At 36.0% G+C, this 21,451-nt stretch overlaps 4 protein-coding genes across 11 annotated transcripts in view; 1 reads left to right on the top strand and 3 right to left on the bottom strand.

Annotated features, from left to right (window-relative positions):
- Positions 1 to 7,354, bottom strand: LOC120476745 (scavenger receptor cysteine-rich domain-containing protein DMBT1). Of its 3 annotated transcripts, none has more exons than XM_089127213.1 (9): positions 7,307 to 7,354; positions 6,657 to 6,695; positions 4,792 to 5,130; positions 3,829 to 4,563; positions 3,416 to 3,724; positions 2,409 to 2,717; positions 1,866 to 1,958; positions 1,078 to 1,430; positions 1 to 925 (listed from the first exon to the last, which is right to left on the bottom strand). In XM_089127213.1, exons 2-9 carry the CDS (start codon positions 6,688 to 6,690, stop codon positions 920 to 922), a joined length of 2,178 nt encoding a protein of 725 aa, XP_088983339.1. In that variant the 5' UTR covers positions 6,691 to 6,695; positions 7,307 to 7,354; the 3' UTR covers positions 1 to 919. The 3 variants fall into 3 exon arrangements, with proteins under 3 accessions (XP_088983339.1, XP_088983338.1, XP_088983340.1); XM_089127214.1 differs by lacking the exon at positions 1 to 925 and having other exon boundaries at positions 934 to 1,430; positions 3,829 to 4,128; positions 4,258 to 4,563; XM_089127212.1 differs by lacking the exon at positions 1 to 925 and having other exon boundaries at positions 933 to 1,430.
- LOC120476623 (scavenger receptor cysteine-rich domain-containing group B protein) overlaps positions 1 to 21,451 on the top strand; it is a 29,020-nt gene that overhangs the window by 4,839 nt on the left and 2,730 nt on the right. The window contains exons 1-9 of one of the 6 annotated variants that reach the window (XR_016150120.1): positions 16,439 to 17,169; positions 18,550 to 18,588; positions 18,798 to 18,874; positions 19,004 to 19,133; positions 19,211 to 19,519; positions 19,726 to 20,025; positions 20,290 to 20,384; positions 20,460 to 20,553; positions 21,299 to 21,377. Coding sequence is in view for 2 of the 6 variants with exons in the window: in XM_089127215.1 (XP_088983341.1) it covers positions 18,555 to 18,588; positions 18,798 to 19,133; positions 19,211 to 19,519; positions 19,726 to 20,025; positions 20,290 to 20,384; positions 20,460 to 20,553; positions 21,299 to 21,315 (1,185 nt within the window). In the remaining 4 variants the exon portion in view is untranslated. Of the gene's footprint in view, positions 1 to 16,438; positions 17,184 to 18,549; positions 18,589 to 18,797; positions 19,134 to 19,210; positions 19,520 to 19,725; positions 20,026 to 20,289; positions 20,385 to 20,459; positions 20,554 to 20,638; positions 21,090 to 21,298; positions 21,438 to 21,451 lie in introns of those variants that run through there. The other 5 variants (XR_016150118.1, XR_016150117.1, XM_089127215.1 and 2 more) reach the window with 5 other exon arrangements.
- Positions 8,423 to 12,590, bottom strand: LOC120476604 (adhesion G protein-coupled receptor E3). Its single transcript, XM_089127315.1, is given in 12 exon segments — positions 8,423 to 8,876; positions 8,878 to 8,916; positions 9,699 to 9,861; positions 9,946 to 10,037; positions 10,123 to 10,189; positions 10,379 to 10,611; positions 10,689 to 10,897; positions 11,031 to 11,187; positions 11,280 to 11,461; positions 11,582 to 11,698; positions 12,251 to 12,440; positions 12,552 to 12,590. Coding segments are annotated over 12 exon segments (1,701 nt in total). The 3' UTR covers positions 8,423 to 8,663.
- Positions 13,662 to 15,678, bottom strand: LOC148965155 (scavenger receptor cysteine-rich domain-containing group B protein). Its single transcript, XM_089127314.1, has 3 exons — positions 15,348 to 15,678; positions 14,960 to 15,268; positions 13,662 to 13,732 (listed from the first exon to the last, which is right to left on the bottom strand). Exons 1-3 carry the CDS (start codon positions 15,526 to 15,528, stop codon positions 13,662 to 13,664), a joined length of 561 nt encoding a protein of 186 aa, XP_088983440.1. The 5' UTR covers positions 15,529 to 15,678.

The following is a 21,451-nucleotide window of genomic DNA, read 5'->3' as shown; positions in this document are numbered from 1 at the left end:
GTGTGTGAGAGAGAGAGAGAGAGAGAGAGAGAGAGAGAGAGAGAGAGAGAGAGAGAGAGAGAGAGAGAGAGAGAGAGAGAGAGAGAGAGAGAGAGATGGGGAAACCCTTCGGGTTATCAAAAAGCATAGGCTATTATAATGAGCCTATTATTACAAAATAACAACTGTGTATGCCTACAACAAATCTTAAAATCATCTTTTAACCTACTTCATATCTTTAAATCAATTATCATCAACCAAATTATGCTATTTACATACAAAATTAAAACTGCTCAAGATTTATTTTGAAATAAAGGTTTATTAGAGTTCATCTCAATATAAACTATTACAATTGTATGAAAATATTCACAATGAAAAATATTAAAACCGCAAATAATTTGTTACAGGTTAATAGTAGAGAAACATTTCAAAAACATTATTTAAATAGTAATGAATTATGCATGGCACTAAAAACTTACTGCAATTAAATACATTTAAATGGGAATGGGTAACAAAGGAAAAGAAAACACACACAAAAATAAGCACAAGAATCTCAAATATTAACTTATGGGCACACAGAACTAACTTACTTTAATAAAGTTCATTAGCCATATAGATAATAAACTGTATAAACTATGACAAATCAAAGAAAAAAGATTTACATTTCCATGTAGAATATATCTTATATTAAGCCAGCTTTCCATCAACCATGCAGAAAGATTTAAAAATCATTGCATGCATTATTAAAGATTTAAGAGATAATACAAACAGAGAAATGTTTTATTTTGTAATTCAAATGCAAGTCCAAACCACCAAACAGGGCTGCATATTAAAATAACTTAAAATTAAATTAAAATAAAATAAAATAAAATAAATTAAAATTTGCTAATCAAAGCATCAGCAAACGACTCCAAACTTGGAAACAGCTCCGCCTAGTGTTTCATCCCTGATGAGACATGACAAAAGAGGCTTATTTTATAGATTGAGCATTGAGCATTTAGTTAAAGATGGACAAAACACAAAAAAAAAGAAAACTGTACGCACAGCTATGTATGATCAAAAGCACGGAGGCAGTGAAAAAGCCAATAACATACTGACCTGACAAATAAAAGGAAGTTGCTCATGGCAGCAAGCATCCACCCATCCAAACATATTTTCTCCCTTCCCAAGAAGTTTTCCACAAAACCTGCTCTCTAGGTCCACTGGAAATGTTTGATGCCATGATGTGTAGTCCACGTATGGCCCACCGGTCCACAGCCAGTGCGAACAAGTGAAGAGCATACTCCGTTCAAGCCCGATCCACACATTGGGGATTTCTTTTCCCCGCAGCATCTGTGTGATGTACTCTTGTGCTGTGGCATTTAAAATGTGCACCAAAGTCTGGTGGTGAATTCTGCAGTATCCTAATGCATCAATCCAGCTTTTTGACTCGTTGATATAGGTAAAGTGATCTGAAATAGACATGAAATTGAATCTCTGTCATTTTATTATGATATATTAATAAGGAAATATTCATATTTTGTTCATGGGCTTAACAATAACTTTTTTGTTCACCAGCCACTGTGGAAAATGGTTTTGCAAAATTACTAGCCACTCAGCATTGTCACTGGCCACAATTTTGACATCGAATACCATGTGGGAAAACTGCCAAATGGATATTTTTTAATATTACCTCATAATTTGGCAGTAGGTATATTAGGCTGCTGTCACTTTAAGACCGGCGTTATGCGCCACCATATTTGCCGGGTTGGTGGGTGTTAAAGTCAAGCTGTGTTTGTTTCTATAGTAACTGCTAAGTTGAACACGTGTCAAATATGGTAAAACACGTTGCTAGATGTTTAAAAATCGCTGGAAAAATGTTGGGAAATTGGTAAAATTTCACTTACAAGAGACGAAAGAGCTGGTGGAAGAAACAGCAGCTGCAGACTTCACTTCTGTTGTTGAGCTTGTTTTTGCTGTCGTTGAAGATAAATTGTCAACTTTTAAAGACAATAATGATACATTAGTTTGATTTTTAAAGAAGGACTTGTAATGGTACAGTGCAATGCCTGGTTCAGACTACAGTACACAATATTTTCTTCTATTACGGTAGTCATTGTGTCAGATTCTGCAATTTTGACTCCTAAATTCTCATTGTGTTGTAGACAAAAACATGTCAAACTAAACGTTGCTTCCAGACCAATCATCGCTTGCCATCTTTAACGATGTGTGTGATGTCATCGAGAATACGGAAATAGCAACTGAAGCACCATGTTAGTTTAATGCTAATTCCAGTGCTCACCACGTCGCTGTAGCGCCTCTAGTTTGAAGGTGAAGGTGACCGATGTCTTTTACGAATTACCACGACTCCCTCGGGCTGCCAAAATCGTGTGATATTGTGTAGTCTGAACCTGGCATACCTGGCATTTTTATTCATGTTTTTGACTCACATTGGCAGATGACACCAGCATCTTTATGATGATTACAGTTCTGGATGTCCCATCCATTCGATCTACATCTCTTTAGAGTAAGCTCATCCCCATTACAATTTACATTATTCATCCATATTGGTCCTGACCCGTTCCCAAAAAAAGCACCTTTTTTTGCCTCAATCGCATCCCCACATCCCATCTCTTTACACACCACTCTAGCATCTGACAGATCCCAGCCATTATCACACACTGTTCCCCATGTTCCATTATGGAGAACCTCCACTCGTCCAGAACAGGAGTTGGAACCATTCTGCAATTGAATTTTGGCTAACAAACAAAACAAAGTTAGTCTTATTCACATCATAGGACGATCCTGAATATCATTCTAAATATAAAAGAATAGCAGTCCACACCTCAACTATAACAATAACGGCACAACGAAACAATATTGTTGGAATCACTTTCAGAAAAGCCACTCAGAATGAATCCTGCGTTAAGTCACCTTAAATAAAAATTGACATTGCAGTGTTTATTAGAAACGATTTATCAATAAATTTTTTTATTCATGTGGCCTCTTAATCTTTAATCAAAATAAGAAACATCAAGAGACATTTTCTCCTCTCTAATGACGTTTACTGGCGTGAGGGCAGGGCAACCTGTCACTCTCATGAGATCGACCAATAGCATCCATAACCCTAAACATCCAGTCATCCTATCAATTCCTCATGGACAAAATCAAGGAATTTTTTCTTGTTTGCAAAGTCGTTTCACTCGGATATACAGTACATCACAATATGGAAGAAATCACAACTTCCATTTCATGCTAACTTTATAGAGCACTGCAGTGCAGTGAAGTAAACAGAATGTTATCGTTCTGTAGTTTTCATTATAGCTATATCATTCTTGGTGTGTATGGGCCTTAATAAGACGTTTCGTTTTTATTAATTTGTCATTAAAATCAACTGTTAGAAATGCTGCAGTGTTATTAAAGTATTAGATATTATAAGACAGTATTATTCACTTACCTCCACAGATAACACCAGCATCTTTTTTATGGATGCAGTCCTGTTGAAATCGTCCACTGAAAACACAGTCCCTCAGTGAAGACTCTGTTCCATTACATTTCACGTTATTAAACCACACATGTCCTGATCCTTCTCCGAAATAAGCAGCACTCTTTGCCTCTATCACATTCCCACAGCCCATCTCTCTACACACCACTGCAGCATCTGACAGACCCCAGCCATCATCACACACTGTTCCCCATATTCCATTGTGGCGCACCTCCACTCTTCCAGAACACGGATGACTGCCATTTCTCAATAAGACAGAAGCTAAAGCCATGGCAAAAGAAAATGAATGTATTTTTTATATTAATTAAAATGTATTTATTAGACAATGTCATATTAAAATTATTGTTTAAAGTTTAATGACTCACGTTGACAGATGACTCCAGCACCTTTATAATTACTGCAGGAGGCAGTTGCATTTGATCTGCATCTTTTTAAAGTAGATTCACTCCCAGTACATTGTACATTATTCAACCACATCGGTCCTGATCCCTGGCCAAAATAAGCATGACTTGCATCTACAACACTCCCACAACCCAGTTCTCTACACACCACTGTAGCATCTGCTGCATCCCAGTCATCATCACACACTGTTCCCCATATTCCATTATGGAGAACCTCCACTCGCCCAGAACAGGAGTTGTCTCCATTCACCAACCTGACAGATACTATCCATACAAATGATATAAAAACACTAATTAGTTTTTTTTTTTTTTTTTTTTTTGTGAATATTGGCCTTAATATTATTAAAACTATAAAAACTGTACACTTAAGTTTAGTGATTGTTTTTGGCTCACCAGTGCACGTGACTCCAGCATCTTTAGAATGTCCACAGTTGTGTATTCCCCATCCAATCGTCCTACAGTTCTTTAGTGAGGACTCAGTGCCAGCGCAGTTTACATCATCCATCCATATTGGCCCTGATCCTTGTCCAAAATAAGCAGCACTCTTTGCCTCTATCACATCCCCACATCCCATCTCTCTACACACCACTGCAGCATCTGACAGATCCCAGCCATCATCACACACTGTTCCCCATGTTCCATTATAGAGAACCTCCACTCGTCCAGAACAGGAGTTGTCACCCATTACCAATTTTACAGCTATTTTTCACACAAATAATATAAAGACACAAGTAAATTTGAGTTTTTCCGCACATATTTGTTTGCATTCAATTAATTGAAAAAGAGCAATGACACATGGCTTTCGAAAGAAAAAAGACTTTTGATTCAGGATTTATTGTATTTAACTCTCTTGGGTAATTTCTTAAACAAAGAATATGGACATTATTAAATTTGTGCTGCTTTGAACTATAAATGTTTTTAACTCACAGTTGCAGATGACTCCAGCATCTTTAGAATGTCCACAGTCGTGTGTTCCCCATCCTCTCGTCCTACAGTTCTTTAGTGAGGACTCGGTGCCAGCACAGTTTACATCATCCATCCATATCTGTCCTGATCCTTGTCCAAAATAAGCATCACTCTTTGCCTCTATCACATTCCCACAGCCCATCTCTCTACACACCACTGCAGCATCTGACAGATCCCAGCCATCATCACACACTGTTCCCCATGTTCCATTATAGAGAACCTCCACTCGTCCAGAACAGGAGTCACTGCCACCCACCAGTCTGACTTCTTCTGTAGTGGCAATTGTATAACCTATACATGCTATAGAGTCAAAGATCCAAATAATATTTTTTTTTTCAGTTGGCTATTACAGTTTTTTTTCAATTGCTTACACACTAAAATTAAAACTTTCCCACTATTAGCAAACCTTACACTCAAGGAGCAAAACACCGGCCTAGATTTGCACAATTGTAAGCACGTTGTCAGCTTCACCCTTTTTTCAAAACATTACACACAGTGATTTGTAAAACTCTACACACATTTTCACACCTTAGACACAGATAAGGATTGTGAGGTTACTTCCTTGTCATTACAAAGCCCCAGTTTGCCATTGACCACACTAATGAACGAATTGGATATTCACATCCACCAGGTGTGGAAGCACAGATGTGCTAATTTGAAAATGCAGCACTCAGGTGTGCTATAAAAGGCAGCAGGTGAGTCTTCAACAAAAAAAGAAGGCCCTAGAAGAAGAAAAAGAGTGAGAATAAGAGGGGGAGCTCAAAGAGGACATGGAGGAGGTAGAGGAGGAGGAGAAGGAGGAAGAGGTAGAGGATGAAGAACAGGAGAAAGAGGTATAGAGGAAGAGGAAAAGAAGGAGATATAGAAAGAGGCCTAGGTAGAGGAAGAGGTAGAGAATGACTTGAAAAGTTGATAGAACCTGAACAAAGAAGACGAGGACCAAATTTGACTCAAGAAATCCGTGCAACACTTATTGACCATGTTACCATGTTATCAACCATGGACTGACACTGATGGAAGCTGGACAAAGAGATCAACCAAATCTCTGGTTGATACTGTAACTGAATAGTTACAATATTCTTGTTGCTTTTACATTAGTTTTTCTTCAGAGTCCAAGTGTATGTACTTCATGCAGTAGTTGTAATTTGTTTACAGATATTATTTGTTTCATTGATTTCATTTTTGGTTAATTGCTGTAACTGATTATGCTAAGAAATACTCTAAGTATTGAAATAAATACTTGAAATTTTCAGTCTGCAGCATCAGTGTTGTGCAGTGCGTAAGTAAGTTTATATATTTGTGTACAATCTCCCTATATCTCAAACTAATCATGAAGAATGTTGTGAGTTTGTCACTTTTTTTCATTTTCATCTTTTTTTCAATTATCCCTTACATAACAATGTCTGGCCAAAAATCTAGCACATGCTATTTCCTACAAATATTACAAATGTGTTTTTTATTTATCACAGCAGTGTGAAACTGGCTGCAATAGTGTCTGATCATTGAGGATTGTGTTGGTTAAATGAAAACTAATAGCATTTTCACAAATATGTGTATATCTTTTGACTGAAGTGTGTATGTTTTGACAGAAGTGTGTCATTTTGCAAACAATCTAGGAATTATGCAAATTGAGTGTGGTGTTTGGATAATTGTCATTATATTTTGAAAAAAAGAACCTGGTTTTCAAAATTGCGTGTAAACAATTGAAAAAAAACTGTAAATAGTAAAAAAAAAAAAAAAAAGTAGAATGCATTTTTGGAATGCATATTGCTAAACATGTACCATGGACCAAGAATTGTTTCAGTGTGTATCATGAGTTCTCTTACCCAGAAGCAGAAAGAATTGCATAAACCACAGCATATCGTCTAGAAATATAATAGACATGTTATTCATGTTAATCCTTACACAAAACTTTCATTGCTTTGTCCTATTTTGTAAACTGCTTTCTCAATTAATAAGAATATCAGTCTACTGTATTTAATCTATAGCATTTTAATACACATTTTACACTGTCTAGACAAGCAACTGAATGCAAATTATGAGCATAAAATGTGTGGTTTATTCAAACAGACATAAATATGTAACATGATGAGGTTATACTTTATATCGATGGTCTACTTTAGACATTCTACTAAGTAACTTTGAAACTAGCAGTCATTAGAGTATTAGTAGATTGTCTGCTTAATATATATATATATACTTTATTTTGATGGTCACCAGCAGATATTCTACCGAATATAAGTATTTTTACATCAAGATAACGCATTCAACAAGAAACCTAACACAATATCCCTAACCAGACCCAACAGTCTATATCTACCATACACAAAACAGTGTATTGTCGAAAGACACATTTTAACATAACCCCTCTTATCTATCATCTAGATATAAGCATAGCCAGCTATATAAAATAAATTACAAAATAAAAAACAAGTAATTCAGTTTATAAACATCTAAAATATGATATTACTAATACCTGCTAAATGGTTCTCTTCTTCATTGGGTCTTTTGGAAAAGTGCTGAAGACATATGTTTCATCAGCTGATTTAAAAAAAAAAACAAATATATTTGTTAAACAAAATTTTACCCACTACTAACATGCTTGTTTACCATATAATTCCAAGATACAGCAGTTTGCATGATGTATGGCCTATTTTGTTTAGAAGATAAGATCAAACACTGAGCCTGTGTCTATGGAATTTTTTTTTTTACTTTGGAAAGTCATTACCATACAGCAGTATTGGGGAAATTATTCACTTCTAAAGTAAACAAACTGCATTTTAATGCTGCATGTTTTAAAACAAATTTTTGACCAACATCAACAAGTCAAAACTTTTGTTTCCATTTTAAAAAAATAAAGTAGTACTGCTGTTTACTTACTTTTGTTCTTTGGTTCCCATCATTTTATTTCATCACCCAATGAAGAAATGGAGAATCATTGTGCGATTTCTTGTTTAATCAGAAACTGTTTTGCCGAAAGCTTTGAAATATCAGTTTTAATTCAGTTGATGGAGCTAACAAAGTTGATTTTGAACATTTATCTTTAAATTAATTGTTAAGAAAGAGAATACATTTAAATGAATGGCACTATAGTAAATGTAAATGTGATGATGTCACCTCCTGAATTTTTCAGAATTTAATTGGTTGTAGAATGCAGTTGTCAATCAACTGTGTGCACAAAAGAGAAGTGTTTGTTGTCGAAGAATGAGTTGCTTTATAATTTAGAGATAGATGTTTGTTAATGGTCTTAAATACAATATTGTTGCGTATCGATGATGCATTATGAAATGAGCACTGAATTAAATATCTACTTCATAAATCAAATGAACCGGTTATTTTGTTAGATTTTGAAAAAATAACAATTCAATTCACGGTTACATTTTTACAATAACAGGGCATGAATGGGACGCTCAGAGGTTTCGGTTAAGCACTAGTATAGAAATGGTTTTGGGAGTTTCCGGTTAGAGAGAGAGGGTGTCCTAGCAGAAGGGTTTTATTCAGATTATTTCTGCATGTATGAAGTCAGGCTTTTCTCATAGGTGTGGTATAATGAAAAGAAAACTAAATACAATAGAAATTTGCCAGTATTACAGATAGCACAAATAATTTAGCTTACATATCTGAATTACACTGCAGAACATAAACAACTCAACAGTATCAAACTAGTTTCAATTTAACTTTACATGGACGTGGGTAGCATGCAATTCACACGAAAATATTGTTCAAATAACTATTTGAACTAGTACATGTCACGGATAACAGTAACTGAAAACACAGAATATAAAAGTTCGAACAGCATAGAATGTAAAACAGATAAATACTTTTTACTGTAATCAATCACTCACGGAAGTAATAAACATCAAAGGCATGTGCCTTATCCACTGTGCCATCACCACCCCAGACACCACACCCAAATACAAACGTTTTGCCTTATTTTTATTTATTATATTTAGCTGCAAATAATGACAGTTGATTATTTTGCGGAATCTGTAAAATAGGCTTTTTATCTCCTGAACATGATGCTCCTCAGTGTTGTGTGAGTCCACAGCAAAGACGTCTGAAGCACTTGCTGTACTGCTGCCTGACCTGGGCAAGAATGAGATGAGAGGAGCTTAGCAAATTCATTATGAGATCAATTTAACCAGCTAACCATGTTTAATTGTAAAGTAGAAAAATAATAATTAAGCGCCTAGTTCACTTTAATGTAAATTAAAATCATGAAAAATAAGAAATGTGCTCACTGCTACAGTAGTATGACATGAATGAGCTCATGACCCAAAATGGAATTTGTTTATCTCAGTTTACATAAGGCCAAACAAAGCGGTTTTGGTTTTGCCTTGGTTTGGTTTTGATTTTCACTTTGTAGTGACATTTATAAGGTTTGCTTTTGGCCAAGCATTATGCTAATGTTTCACATTGTGACATTTGAGGAAGTAATATCTGGACTTCGATAGAGGGGTTTTAGGCAGGTTTCAAGGTCTTAGATAGAACAAATCTGTTTTTTGGGATACCATGAGCTTTGTAACTTTGCAGATGCACAAAAGAAAAGGAAAACCTTAAAAACCATCAATTGACCCCATGAAGAGAATAGATTTGCATTTTCAGAAGTAATTGTTTTGGAGACAGAACGTGAAATGTTTTTTCCTATGGAGCTGAATGATTCAATGGCTGAACTCATTACTGAGGACAAAATGGAAAACAGCTTGTCTGGCCTAAAAGTTTGAAGTATAGTTTTCAAGCTTGGAGACAATTTTAGTTTTTTGACAGTTGGAGTTTGAAGATTGAAATGGAAGGGCAAAAGCAACTTTTATAGTCGTTCATATTCAGTTTTAAAATGGAATATGACAGTAAATTGAGTGATGTCTGACCTCATTATTCAGGACACAATAGATCAGGAAGATGAAGGTTCCCTGCTGGGAGTTTAAGATTAGGAAGAGGATTTCCAGCTCTTTACTGCCGTTAATGAAGAAACCCAGAATCCAGGAGCAACCAAGAACCACAAACTGAGCCAGTGTTTTAAATGCAATAATCCTGCACAGAAAGAAGTTAATGTGTCCCTATTGAATAATATATATTTATATTTCCTCTGAAGTGTTAAATCTGAATGTGTGATACTTGGTTTGTTTCATCTGTGAAATTTCTGCGTTCAGATTTTTGAGAGTTGAGTTCAGTCTGATGATGATGCTGATGAAGAGAATCATGTTCATCTGAAAAGTAAAGAGGTAAAAAAAAATTACTTGTATTCTCTTTAATATATAAAATAAAATAAAAAAATAAAAAAAATGTGCTTACTGATAGAATGACACCAACAGGACCCAGAAAACTCCAGATAAAACCTTTATCGATTTTAATCCAACAGCTGTTTAGAGGAAAACATAATTATAATAACTGAATGAATTTAGTGTTGAATAATAAAATATTAAGATTTGAATCTCGACTGTGATGTTCTTACAGCTCGTGTAATAATGTATTTTTATCAGATAGCAGAAATGTCACAAGCATCTTTATTTTCATTACTTAAAAACTTAAAAATAAACCAACAACTCACTGCTGGCTGCCGTAGCCTTCCGGAAACAGCCCGACAGACACGCTCACCACAACCAGAGCAACCGTATATCCAATTAAACAAATGAATCCATTGCTAAGCACCTCCATCTTTTTGGAGCTGATCCGTGATAGGTTCATCACGCGGATGAAGAGCAGCACCGCTTCAATGAACATCCACACAAAGCCAGAGAGAAAGAGGAAGTGCAGAACACCTGATATGACAGCACACAGCACCTGGAGAGCATGAGAGGCGGTTATGATGGTTCTCAGTGAGGGTGTGCAGAGCCGTTGGGCTCCTTCGTCATTCTCACCTGCTGAGGGCGTATGAGGCTCAGGAACTGTTGTGTGAGCAGGAACAGAAGGTGAGCCAACAGTAGGGTTATGCAAATGTTGACTCGAGCCACATTATTCACTCCAGGACTCCACTGACAGAGGGCAAAGGTCAACAGGGCCAAACTGAAGAACACCAGCCCAACGATCACACACACCAAATTTAACAGCTCCAGCAGTGAGTCGCTCTAAGAAAACAGTGCAGAATATGAGTGCCAAATCTGAGCAATGTTGACCATCTACTATACGTAGATTGCATTTGAATTCTGCTAGTGCGTTTACTGTTTCAATCTTTGAAGGAGGTTTTTCTGGTTCTGGTTTTTCTGGCGGGTTTAATTGCATTATGAGAGCGAATGTCGACAGATGAACACAGGAACACACTGTGAAACTGCTGTTGGTCTTTAAAACAGAACAACCATCTACAACCCATTCACTGACATTCCAGTAAACACAGGACAGAGAACCATTAGGGTCGAGCTCCTGCAAAAAGAAGAAAGAACATGCTGAAAATATTACACCACTGAATATTAGATGTTGTCAGGCTTGGACGAAAACACATTTCAGTCTCTCACTCTAATGTGTTTGAGGGTGAAGTTGACTGGTTTGGTGAGTTCGGTTTTGGTGGTTTTGGGAAGAGTTGCTGAGATCACGGTGGACATCATCGTTTTAGTTGTGTTGTTTGATGTGTTGAAGAAGTCGGCCTTCAATAGATTCTCCATTTTGTTGTAGCTCAAGAACGCCACAGAAGCTGATTCTGTGTGACAGAAACAGAAGCTTACACACCCTTTGGTAAAACAACTTGGGAAAAAAATGGTATGACATCTCTTTCTGTGATTATTTTAAAAGTTTAAACAAATTAAAATATTTCGAATACTTTCATCGTTGTTCTCTGCGATCCCAATGAGATCGATCTCCATAGAAGATGTTGTTGTGTCAAGTCGAGGTATTTTATCTAAGGTGACTTTTGGTCCAACCATGAAGACTTGTCCCTCTGATTAAAAAAAAAATAGAAGCAGTTGTGGGCTATATTTATTTATTGCAAATTTTTAATAAAAGACCAAATCAGTCAATTTGCACAAATGACAAATCAAATTAATATTCATTATTGTTGGGTCTTCATCTCTGATTGTTTGAACCAAAATGTCCTTAAAAACAAATGCGGTTGTTTATTATTACCATAAACTGCACTGATTTTCTGTTTTTATCGTTTGAGTGTTTCTTAAATGTTGTGAATTTTGATTGCCGGATGCTCAAGGCAGCAAAAATTCACAAAGCAAAAAGATTTTTCAAGATTAGTGTTTTTTTAGGACATTTCTACCAAATGAATTTGCACCAGAATACTGTCATTGACTTCAAAAACAAAAGATAACGCCAGTTTTTTTTTTCTGTTCTCAGTTACATCTCTGTACAATTATAGTTACTGTAGCTGCATTAATCGTTGTTGCTGTCTGCCACCTGTGATCTGCCACTGCTCTCTGCTCTATATACAGTGAAGTCCATGATATATAGTTTGAGATTCATCAATAATTGTTTCTCCACTCACCAACGGCAGCAAGAGTAAAACTGACATTGTCACTTGTGTTTGTCGGCTTCACCAATGCAGATACAAGGTTCTCACTGATTTTTAACATGCGGTTTCCATTGGAGGCTAGTTCAGTTTGGTTGGCTGATGATGATATCTCTAAAATATTCTCTGAAGCATTGAAGGCCATGGTCAAATAGCTGGTTACTACCTAATTGATTGAGACAGTTATAAATGTCAATAGAGCGAGTCAATAAGACATAACTGTCAATCAATCGACACATATTTGATTATTTTATCCTTTTTTCTATTTAAGACTTACAGCCACAGAAAGCTGCCCTTGCGCTGAAATGTTCTCCATCTGCTTAAGAAAATCATCCAAACATCCTCCCAAGTTCTGACCCTGAAATCACAATTGAGCTTTAAACTCTATAAAACTGACTCTTGTGATTTTAATCATGTTTTGCAAACAAAATGTAGTTTGTGCAGAGAACCATCCAGAATAAATAGATGCAACTACAATGCAGAAACTCAACTTACATCACATAGTGGTATAATTAAACCTGAAATAACAGAAAAATAGTTTGAATTAATCATTTTTCTTTGCATAGCACATGGACATTACACTTACTGTAAACTTAATGGCTCTTTCTGCATTATATTAAACATTGCATAAGCATTAGTTTCATGTCATAGAAGGGAAAAGAGGCTCTCGAGCGCCCATAAACATCACATCCTTTTGATTTTCCCTGGAGAAAGGTCTCGAGTCCTTCACATAAAAATCGATCTGCTTTCATTTTTTTTATTTGACAAACTAGAAAGTTGGGGAGGTCTCGTTGTTACAGTTTTGTTACAAGCTGTTCACACATTGGGAACAAACAAAATGCTTAATACATAAATATGCTTACACATAGCATCTATAAACACAGTATAGATTAGTAGCAATGAGAATGAAAAAAGTAACACTTAAAAATAAACTAATGCGGCCATTAATGTTGTTGGCAGTGGATGAGCCAGAGAGATCAGACTACATTACCAGCAGAGGTTGTCCCTGGTCTGACTGTTGTACCGGTGCTGCTGATGTTAGTAACAGCTGAAAAAATAATGACTGATGAATAATGATGAATAAAAAAAACAATGAATCAACAAACAAAAAAATAATACTGAAGCGTACAAAGGTCACATGTATATTTTCCAGCACAGTATATGAAATAATGGCCACTGTTCGCTCAAAATTCCTAAGTCAGTAAGGCACTGACAAATCAATTGCTTGGGCCCCAAATTATTCTGACAAAATTTAAAAGCCAGTTCTAGTCCTTAATGTTTGAACCCCATTACGTTAAAAAGCTTGATAAATGCAGATGAGTTCTTTCAACAAAAATAATAACTGATGCGGTCATGATAGTGGTTGGCAGTGGATGAGCCAGAGGGATCAGACTACATTACCAGCAGAGGTTGTCCCTGGTCTGACTGTTGTACCGGTGCTGCTGATGTTAGTAACAGCTGAAAAAATAATGACCGATGAATAACAATGAATCAGCAAACAAACAAGTAATACTGGAGCATACAAAGGGCACATGTAAATATACTTTCCAGCACAGTATATCAAATAATGGGCACTGTTGACTCATAAAAATTCCTGAGTCAGTAGGGCACTGACAAATCCATTGCTTGGGCACCAAATTATTCTGACAAAATTTAAAAGCCAGTTCCAGTCCTCGTGTTTGAACCCCAATACATTAAGAAGCTTGATAAATGCAGATGAGTTCTTTCAACAAAAATGATAAATGCTATCTAGCCTAAATGGATATGTGGATAAAATGGATATAATAAAGCTGTTCATTCTCTTGCCGTTTACTATCAGATGAGTTTTATGAGGATGGACTAGTAACGTAACGTATTAGTAACGTATTAATGCATACATTTTCAGCTTCTAAATTTGTTTTGAGTGTTTTATAAAAGCGTTTATAAAAGTAATAAGGAACCGTTTTATGAAAGTAATAGGGAACTGGAGGTGTGCTGTATTATGATTACAGTCATGGTTGAATGGTGTTGTTGGGCATGACACAAAGATGAGTGCATGCTTGACCCCTTCAGCCACGACTGTATTCACAATACAGCAAAGCATCATGAAACATCATGTAAGAAACAAACACTCTGTCTACAACGAACGTCAGCGTCTTTCTTATAAACCCATCCACTGGGTCCATTTTTTGACACGAAGCACCACAACTGTTTGAGCTAGGCTGTCTACACCGGACACATCAAAGTAAACCTTATAAACTGATACATTTGCCTTTCTGAATGGGTGCATTGTATAGCGAGTAACATCGCAATGCCCCTTTCGCTTTGACGTGTTCATGACCCGTTTAATCTTTCAAGGTCTAAATGCAGCCAAATTTGGCTTGCGGTCCTGTACCCGAAACTGAATGTCTTTTCCCATGTAATGCATCAGCCATGGTCCCACCCTCTGCCTTAGCCTGTTACAGTATACACACCCCAAACTCTCGCTATAGGTAGAGCTAAAGTTACTGACGGACCTGAGCGGACTGCTCTCAATGTTTTGATGGTGCCTAGGGGACTCGATGTTTACCCTTTTGGGGGAGATATACCCATGAACGGCATACTTATAGTAGTCAAGGGACAATAAACTGGGTTTGAAGAATATTTTAACATTAAAAAAAACATACCGTTACTTCCACTTTAAATTCTTTGAATATTTTGACTCACATTGGCAGATAACTCCAGAATGTTGTTGGTGGCTACAGTTGTTTACTCCCCATCCACTTGATGAACAATTTTTCAGTGTAGATTCATTGCCAGCACATTGAACATCATCCATCCATATTGGCCCTGATCCTTGTCCAAAATAAGGACCTCTTTTAGCTTCTATCACATCCCCACAGCCCATCTCTCTACACACCACTGCAGCATCTGACAGATCCCAGCCATCATCACACACTGTTCCCCATATTCCATTATAGAGAACCTCCACTCGTCCAGAACAGGAGTCACTGCCATTTACCAACCTAATAAGGGCTAACATAAAAAAGAGTAAAGGGATCAGAAATGTTTATCTATATTCAGTAAATGCAATATTTATGTAGCTTTCATCCACCTTCACAGATGACTCCAGCGTCTTCAGAATGTTCACAGTTGTGTGTTCCCCATCCTCTCGTCCTACAGTTCTTTAGTGAGGACTCAGTGCCAGCACAGTTTACCTCATCCATCCATATCTGTCCTGATCCTTCTCCAAAATATGCTAAACTCTTTGCTTCGCTAGCATTCCCACAGCCCATCTCTCTACACACCACTGCAGCATCTGACAGACCCCAGCCATCATCACACACTGTTCCCCATATTCCATTATAGAGAACCTCCACTCGTCCAGAACAGGAGTCAATGCCGTTCACTAGTCTGATGTCACTGCCAATAGTGACTGTTGTGCAGCCTGTACATGTTAGAGTCACAGATTCAGATTCATTTTTCTATAAGCTCGTAAATCAGAAAATATTATTGGTCATCAGACTAATAATATGTTGAGTGTATAATCTATGTTTTAATTTTTGTATATTGGTCTCCTTACCCAGAAGCAGAAAGAGTTGCACAGACCACATCATATTGGCTGTAAATATAAATTTCACATTAGATAATTTGGTTCTTAAATATCAGCATGAATGAAAGCATGAAAGAAGCATCTGCTAGCACTTTAAACAATAATAATAATATCACACAAACGCAATATTTGCATAAACATTTTATTTTAAAGTTTCCTTGTTACAGTGAGTAATTAAAAGTAATATTAATTAACAACATGTAGGGTTAAGATTAGGGTTGGGTTTAGGGTTAGTTTTTTATGCATCATTTATTGTTATTAATGGAGCAAGCACATGTAACATGTAACAAAGACAGTGTAAAATATAGTTTCACGAATCTTTTTTATTATTATTTCATACGATGGGCAATAATTAGCCTTTGTAAAATTACTCTAAAACATGGTCAGTGTACATGTAAGACAAAAAATATTTTTTAAATAATATTTGAAACAGCCCATCACATGAATGCAAAAGCACATAGAAAACACCGATGATATGGTAGTACCTGGTTAGATGGTCGTCTGTGATTTCCTCTTCAACTAGGATTGAGTCTGTTTGAAAAGTGATGTGGACGTTTGACAGTTGCACTGACTCACTGGCATCCAAACAGACTCATATAAATATGAAATTACATTTAATTGTGTGCATCTTTGTGCTTCTCCCAGTAAATAACACTGGTATCAAAATTTGATAAACAAAACATCTAGGAATTCATACAGGAATATGCAAAAGTCTGTGGGATGTAATTTGTTTCTAGGGACATATAATACAAGTTATTAATTTACAGACTCTGAACTTTTTGGCTTGCTTTGTGAGCGTGTTTTTAACACTCAAGTGAATGGGATCATTTTCCAATACCTGAAATGTGAAGGAACTGTGTTTGTTGCATCTAAACTCATGCATATGAAGTTGTCTGGTATGATGGGTTGGCCAGGGTGTCCATGGAAATACAAACAAATCAAGGGTTTCAGTAGTCAAGAATTTTGACACGTTGTTTTCATATGGTTTGCATGTCTTTCTAAAAAAGAAAATTCCATGAAACTTGCCCATCAAAATGACATCTTCAAGGTATTTTTATATTTGAGCATTCCACTATTTCCCACGTTTGAGTGCATTCACTCGTGGCTAATTGAATCAACCACCTCCTGAGCATTTAATAGTTCTCAGTGACTCTGAAAGACGGACTGTTATTAGAGCTTTCTTTCTTATGCTCATCATTGTCATGTATTGTCATCTTAAGGGAGGAGTCGAGAAGGCAAGGTGATTCCACATACAAATACAATCACCTGGAAACATCCTTAACTTGATCTCACACCATCACGGAGACGAAGACACTTCCGAAAGGTCTGACATAACAGGTTAAAGACATCTAATAATAATTGCCTTTTTATTAGATGCTGACAGTTGTTGTACTTAAAGTTGATTTAATGTGCCTCAAATGTTTTTTGCCCCTTAATCTTTTTTGTAATACTAAATTATTCAACTGGCTGTAAATTGAATTCTGCTATTAAGATGCTAAACCAAAACATAAAAAAACGTTTGTTGCCTAAAAAATAAATGTGTTTTTTTTTTTTTTTTTTTTTTTGCAAAAGTATTTTTTTTTTTTGTGGCAGAAACTACTTTTAACCACTTAACTGTCACCGTCCCACAGGTGGGACGTTTGCCACTATATATTTAAAACAATAATATCTTAGTAAATACTTTAAATAATATTGACAAACTATATATCATTTGAAAGCTTACAATCTCTAGTTTCCATATTTGGTGACTGATTTTCAAAATATATTACAGAGGAGCCATAATTTATCAATATAAAACAAGAATATTTTCATACTCATAAGGCGTGTTCAGACCTTTATTTTAAAATAGCAGTAAACATGAAAAATCATGAAAAAATGGTAGATACCTCAGTTTGTTTTCATGCCAAAAGTTCAAAAGATAGAATCCATTCAATTATTTTGGAAAAAAAAGGTCTGAAAACTTTGAAATATCAAGAAAAAAATAATAAATTCACCATTTGTGACGTGGCAGCTAGCTATGACTTACATGCGTGTTCTTTGTATGTGTTTCTTAGAGGTTCAATTCATATCAAAATCTGCCAAACTTCCCATACTACTTCTGAATAGGATCTCTACTTCAGAAATTGTATGAAAATTGTGAAAATAATAGTTCATATCACTCAAAACACGAATGGAAATGCAGGCGCCCTTATATGGGCAGTAATGGAGTCTGATTGTGCCCTAGTGAAAAAGTTTGGTACTGCGCTCAAACAAAATCTTACTGAAAGCTCATTTTTTGAGATATCAACCTAAAATTTGAAACACAACTTGTTCATATTTTTGGCTTTGATCTTTCTGACATTTTAGAGTAGCCCAGGTTTTGAAAATATATATTTTATGTAAAATATTAATAATTAATATTTTTACATTGTACATTTCCATAAACTCAAACTTCTATAACTTTTTTTCTGTTTCACTTTCTTAATTTATTTCACTTCTACAAAAATCTGCCAAATGTCTTCTTTAAAACAAGACCAATCATATGTCTATATTCCAAAGCATTCTTGAATTACAACCATTTAAGTTCGAAATGTGCATTTTCATGTCTATTCAAAAAAGGGGGGGTGACAGTTAACAGGTTAAACAATAGAACAGGTCCTTGAAGTTGACTTTTTCTTGTTTATAGGACAAAACAGTCAAATTATTAATTTTGTATTTCTTTCAGGCACAATGTTACAATCCTTGTGGCTCATTCTCATGCTGGGTATGAAGAAACATGCAGACATAATCACTCTTTGTATAAAGTTAAAATAAAGTTGTCAAAAAACACCATTCTTTACTTTAAAACTTTTGTAATTCATTGTGAAATTGCAATGTCAAAGTGAATTGTTTCTGCACCACATTTTTTTTTTTTTCAGGAAAGATTTAAATGATTGTTATGGGTTTGTGTGATGCATTTTATAATTCATCCAGATTTCGGAAATGGACCTTCAGTCGAAGCTTTTCTGAGGTTGATGAATGGTATCGACTCCTGTTCTGGACGAGTGGAGGTTCTCTATAATGGAATATGGGGAACAGTGTGTGATGATGGCTGGGATCTGTCAGATGCTGCAGTGGTGTGTAGAGAGATGGGCTGTGGGAATGTAATAGAGGCAAAGAGTTTTGCTTATTTTGGACAGGGATCAGGACAGATATGGATGGATGATGTAAACTGTGCTGGCACCGAGTCCTCACTAAAGAACTGTACGACAATTGGATGGGGAACACACAACTGTGTGCATTCTGAAGACGCTGGAGTCATCTGTGAAGGTGGATGAAAGCTACACAAATATTGCATTTACTGAATATAGATAAACATTTCTGATCCCTTTACTCTTTTTTATTAGCCATTATTAGGTTGGTAAATGGCATTGACTCCTGTTCTGGACGAGTGGAGGTTCTCTATAATGGAACATGGGGAACCGTGTGTGATGACGGCTGGGATCTGTCAGATGCTGCAGTGGTGTGTAAAGAACTGGACTGTGGGAGTGTGATAGAGGCAAAAAGTGCTGCTTATTTTGGACAAGGTTTAGGACCTGTATGGATAAGTGATGCACAATGTACTGGGATTGAGGCCTCATTGATGAACTGTACATCAACAAGATGGGGAATACAGACCTGTGGACATTTAAAAGATGCTGGAGCCACTTGTAATAGTGAGTAAAAAAGCTCAAACAGTGACAGTGTTATTGCATATATTTAGTGTTTTATATAAAAGCTCGATGTTAAACAAAAAATAAGCAATTCTTGGATGATAAATTGCATTTACAAAGAGGTTTTGACTTTTAGAAAAAAATAAATTGGTGCATTCTGTTGTCTATAAGAGTGCAAGGGTTTATGTGTAAAACCTTTCTTTCAACAGATGTGAAGCTGGTGAATGGTGTCAGTGAATGTGACGGAAGAGTTCAGATTCGCCATCGTGAGCAGTGGGGAGCAGTGTGTTACACTGGTTGGGATCTACAAGATGCTACAGTGTTGTGTCAAGAGCTGGACTGTGGAGAAATTGCAGAGCCAAAGGCGTATGTGGGTCCCTCAGTCGAGAAAACATTGATGAATAATGTTATCTGTACGGGAAATGAGCGGAGTGTGAGGGACTGTCCTTTTACTGAATGGGATGTGGGCAGTTGTTTGGATACGCTTCATGCGGGAGTTTTTTGCCAAAGTAAGATCATCTTACATGTGAACTTCCTCAAACGATATAGCTTAAAGTCACGATGAACTCAAAATGGAAGTCCTAATTTTAACTGAATATCGCAGAATCTATTATAAATAGTTTAACAGTGTACATCGTTATTATTATTTTTTTTAAGGATTAGGTCATTTACCTCTCACGTTCTCTTGTGTTTTCCTGGCAAATGCAATGAAAAGATGCCATAATGACACACCGTTCATCTTTTAAAGCCCCCATCAATGTTTTACTTCACAGAAACTGTGAAACGAGTTGTGGTGAGGATTATGGTGAAGGCCAAGGTTGAATTCAATGTCAATGACCCACAAATCAAGAAGGATCTTTTGGACAAGGTGAGGTGCATATGCTTAATAACTGTGATGTGTAACTTGAGTGTTTTCTTACTAAGATTTCACCGCATTTCACAGATAAGGAAAGTGGTGCAAATGACAGGGAAGTATAGTGTGAACTGGAGAACACAGTCTGATGGGCAGGTATTTCAGAAACAGAAAACAGCCACAGGTATGTAAACTGAATGATGTTGCACTGCTTATTTATGTAATATTATATAATTGAGATTGTAATTATATACCTGTTATATTCACAGGACCTTTTTGAAAGACAGAAAAGCATGAAAACACAGACTCTAACCCTAATTATGATAAAGTAGTGCTATTTTCTCTGTTGCTTCCCTGTCTTATTATCAAAAGTCATAAAAAAATGTGGTAGGTGGGGCCCAAGTAACATCAAGTGCTAGTCAGTCAAATCAGACCTTCCCACATAATTTGCCTGAGAAAGAAATGCCTTATGAAAGTGCTGACTTATATTTACAGCTCTTTCAAACATTAGAATAATGAATATTATATTATGTGGAAATGAAATGTGTATATAATGTGCGGTTGCTTCCTGGTGTCAGAGAGACCAAAGTGAAAAAAAAGTAGAAGATTTTAACATTTATTTACGAGAATTGTACTTTCTGTGACACGATTAATCGATTTTAGATACATTTATTTAATAAGATGTAACACAATATAAATTAATACATATTACAGAATTTAAATATTTTAGGTTATGTTAGGTTGTGTTGTAAAATACATTGCATCAGAAATCAAATAAACATGAACTTGTACAGAAAATCAAAGTTTTACATTTTTATTTTCCTTTCACCTCCAACCAATGACAATGGCCTTCAAAATGATGTCAAAACTTCACTGACTTTGACCTGCTGCAACCTAAACAATGATGTTCTTTATATTATCCTTGACAGTTTACAAACTCTTCTAAAATGTCTTCATCGTCTGGATGATTCTGCAAGAACTGCTGTTCTCTTGAATTGGTCATGAAAGGTAATTTCTTAAGCGGCTCCTGTGGAAATAACAGATACGGAAACTTGTTACTATTTGAATAAAAATGATGTGTT

This window comes from Pimephales promelas, chromosome 24, assembly GCF_988280905.1.
Source record: "Pimephales promelas chromosome 24, fPimPro1.hap1.1, whole genome shotgun sequence".
In the NCBI taxonomy this organism is placed as follows: domain Eukaryota; kingdom Metazoa; phylum Chordata; class Actinopteri; order Cypriniformes; family Leuciscidae; genus Pimephales; species Pimephales promelas.
Note: the sequence above shows the minus strand (reverse complement) of the source record. Positions and strands in the feature narration are given on the sequence as shown.

Coding starts and splice junctions, on each gene's coding strand:
- LOC120476745 (XM_089127212.1), bottom strand. CDS start 6,690: ATGCTGTGGTTTATGCAATTCTTTCTGCTTCTGG. Junction 4,564..4,791: donor TGCTGGAGTCATCTGCAACT/GTGAGTTAAAAA, acceptor TGTGAAAAATAG/CTGTAAAATTGGTAATGGGT. Junction 3,725..3,828: donor TGCTGGAGTCATCTGTCAAC/GTGAGTCATTAA, acceptor CCATGGCTTTAG/CTTCTGTCTTATTGAGAAAT.
- LOC148965155 (XM_089127314.1), bottom strand. CDS start 15,528: ATGGGCTGTGGGAATGCTAGCGAAGCAAAGAGTTTAGCATATTTTGGA. Junction 15,269..15,347: donor CGCTGGAGTCATCTGTGAAG/GTGGATGAAAGC, acceptor TTTTTATGTTAG/CCCTTATTAGGTTGGTAAAT. Junction 13,733..14,959: donor TTCTGGAGTTATCTGCCAAT/GTGAGTCAAAAT, acceptor TTATTTTTTCAG/CTGTTACTAACATCAGCAGC.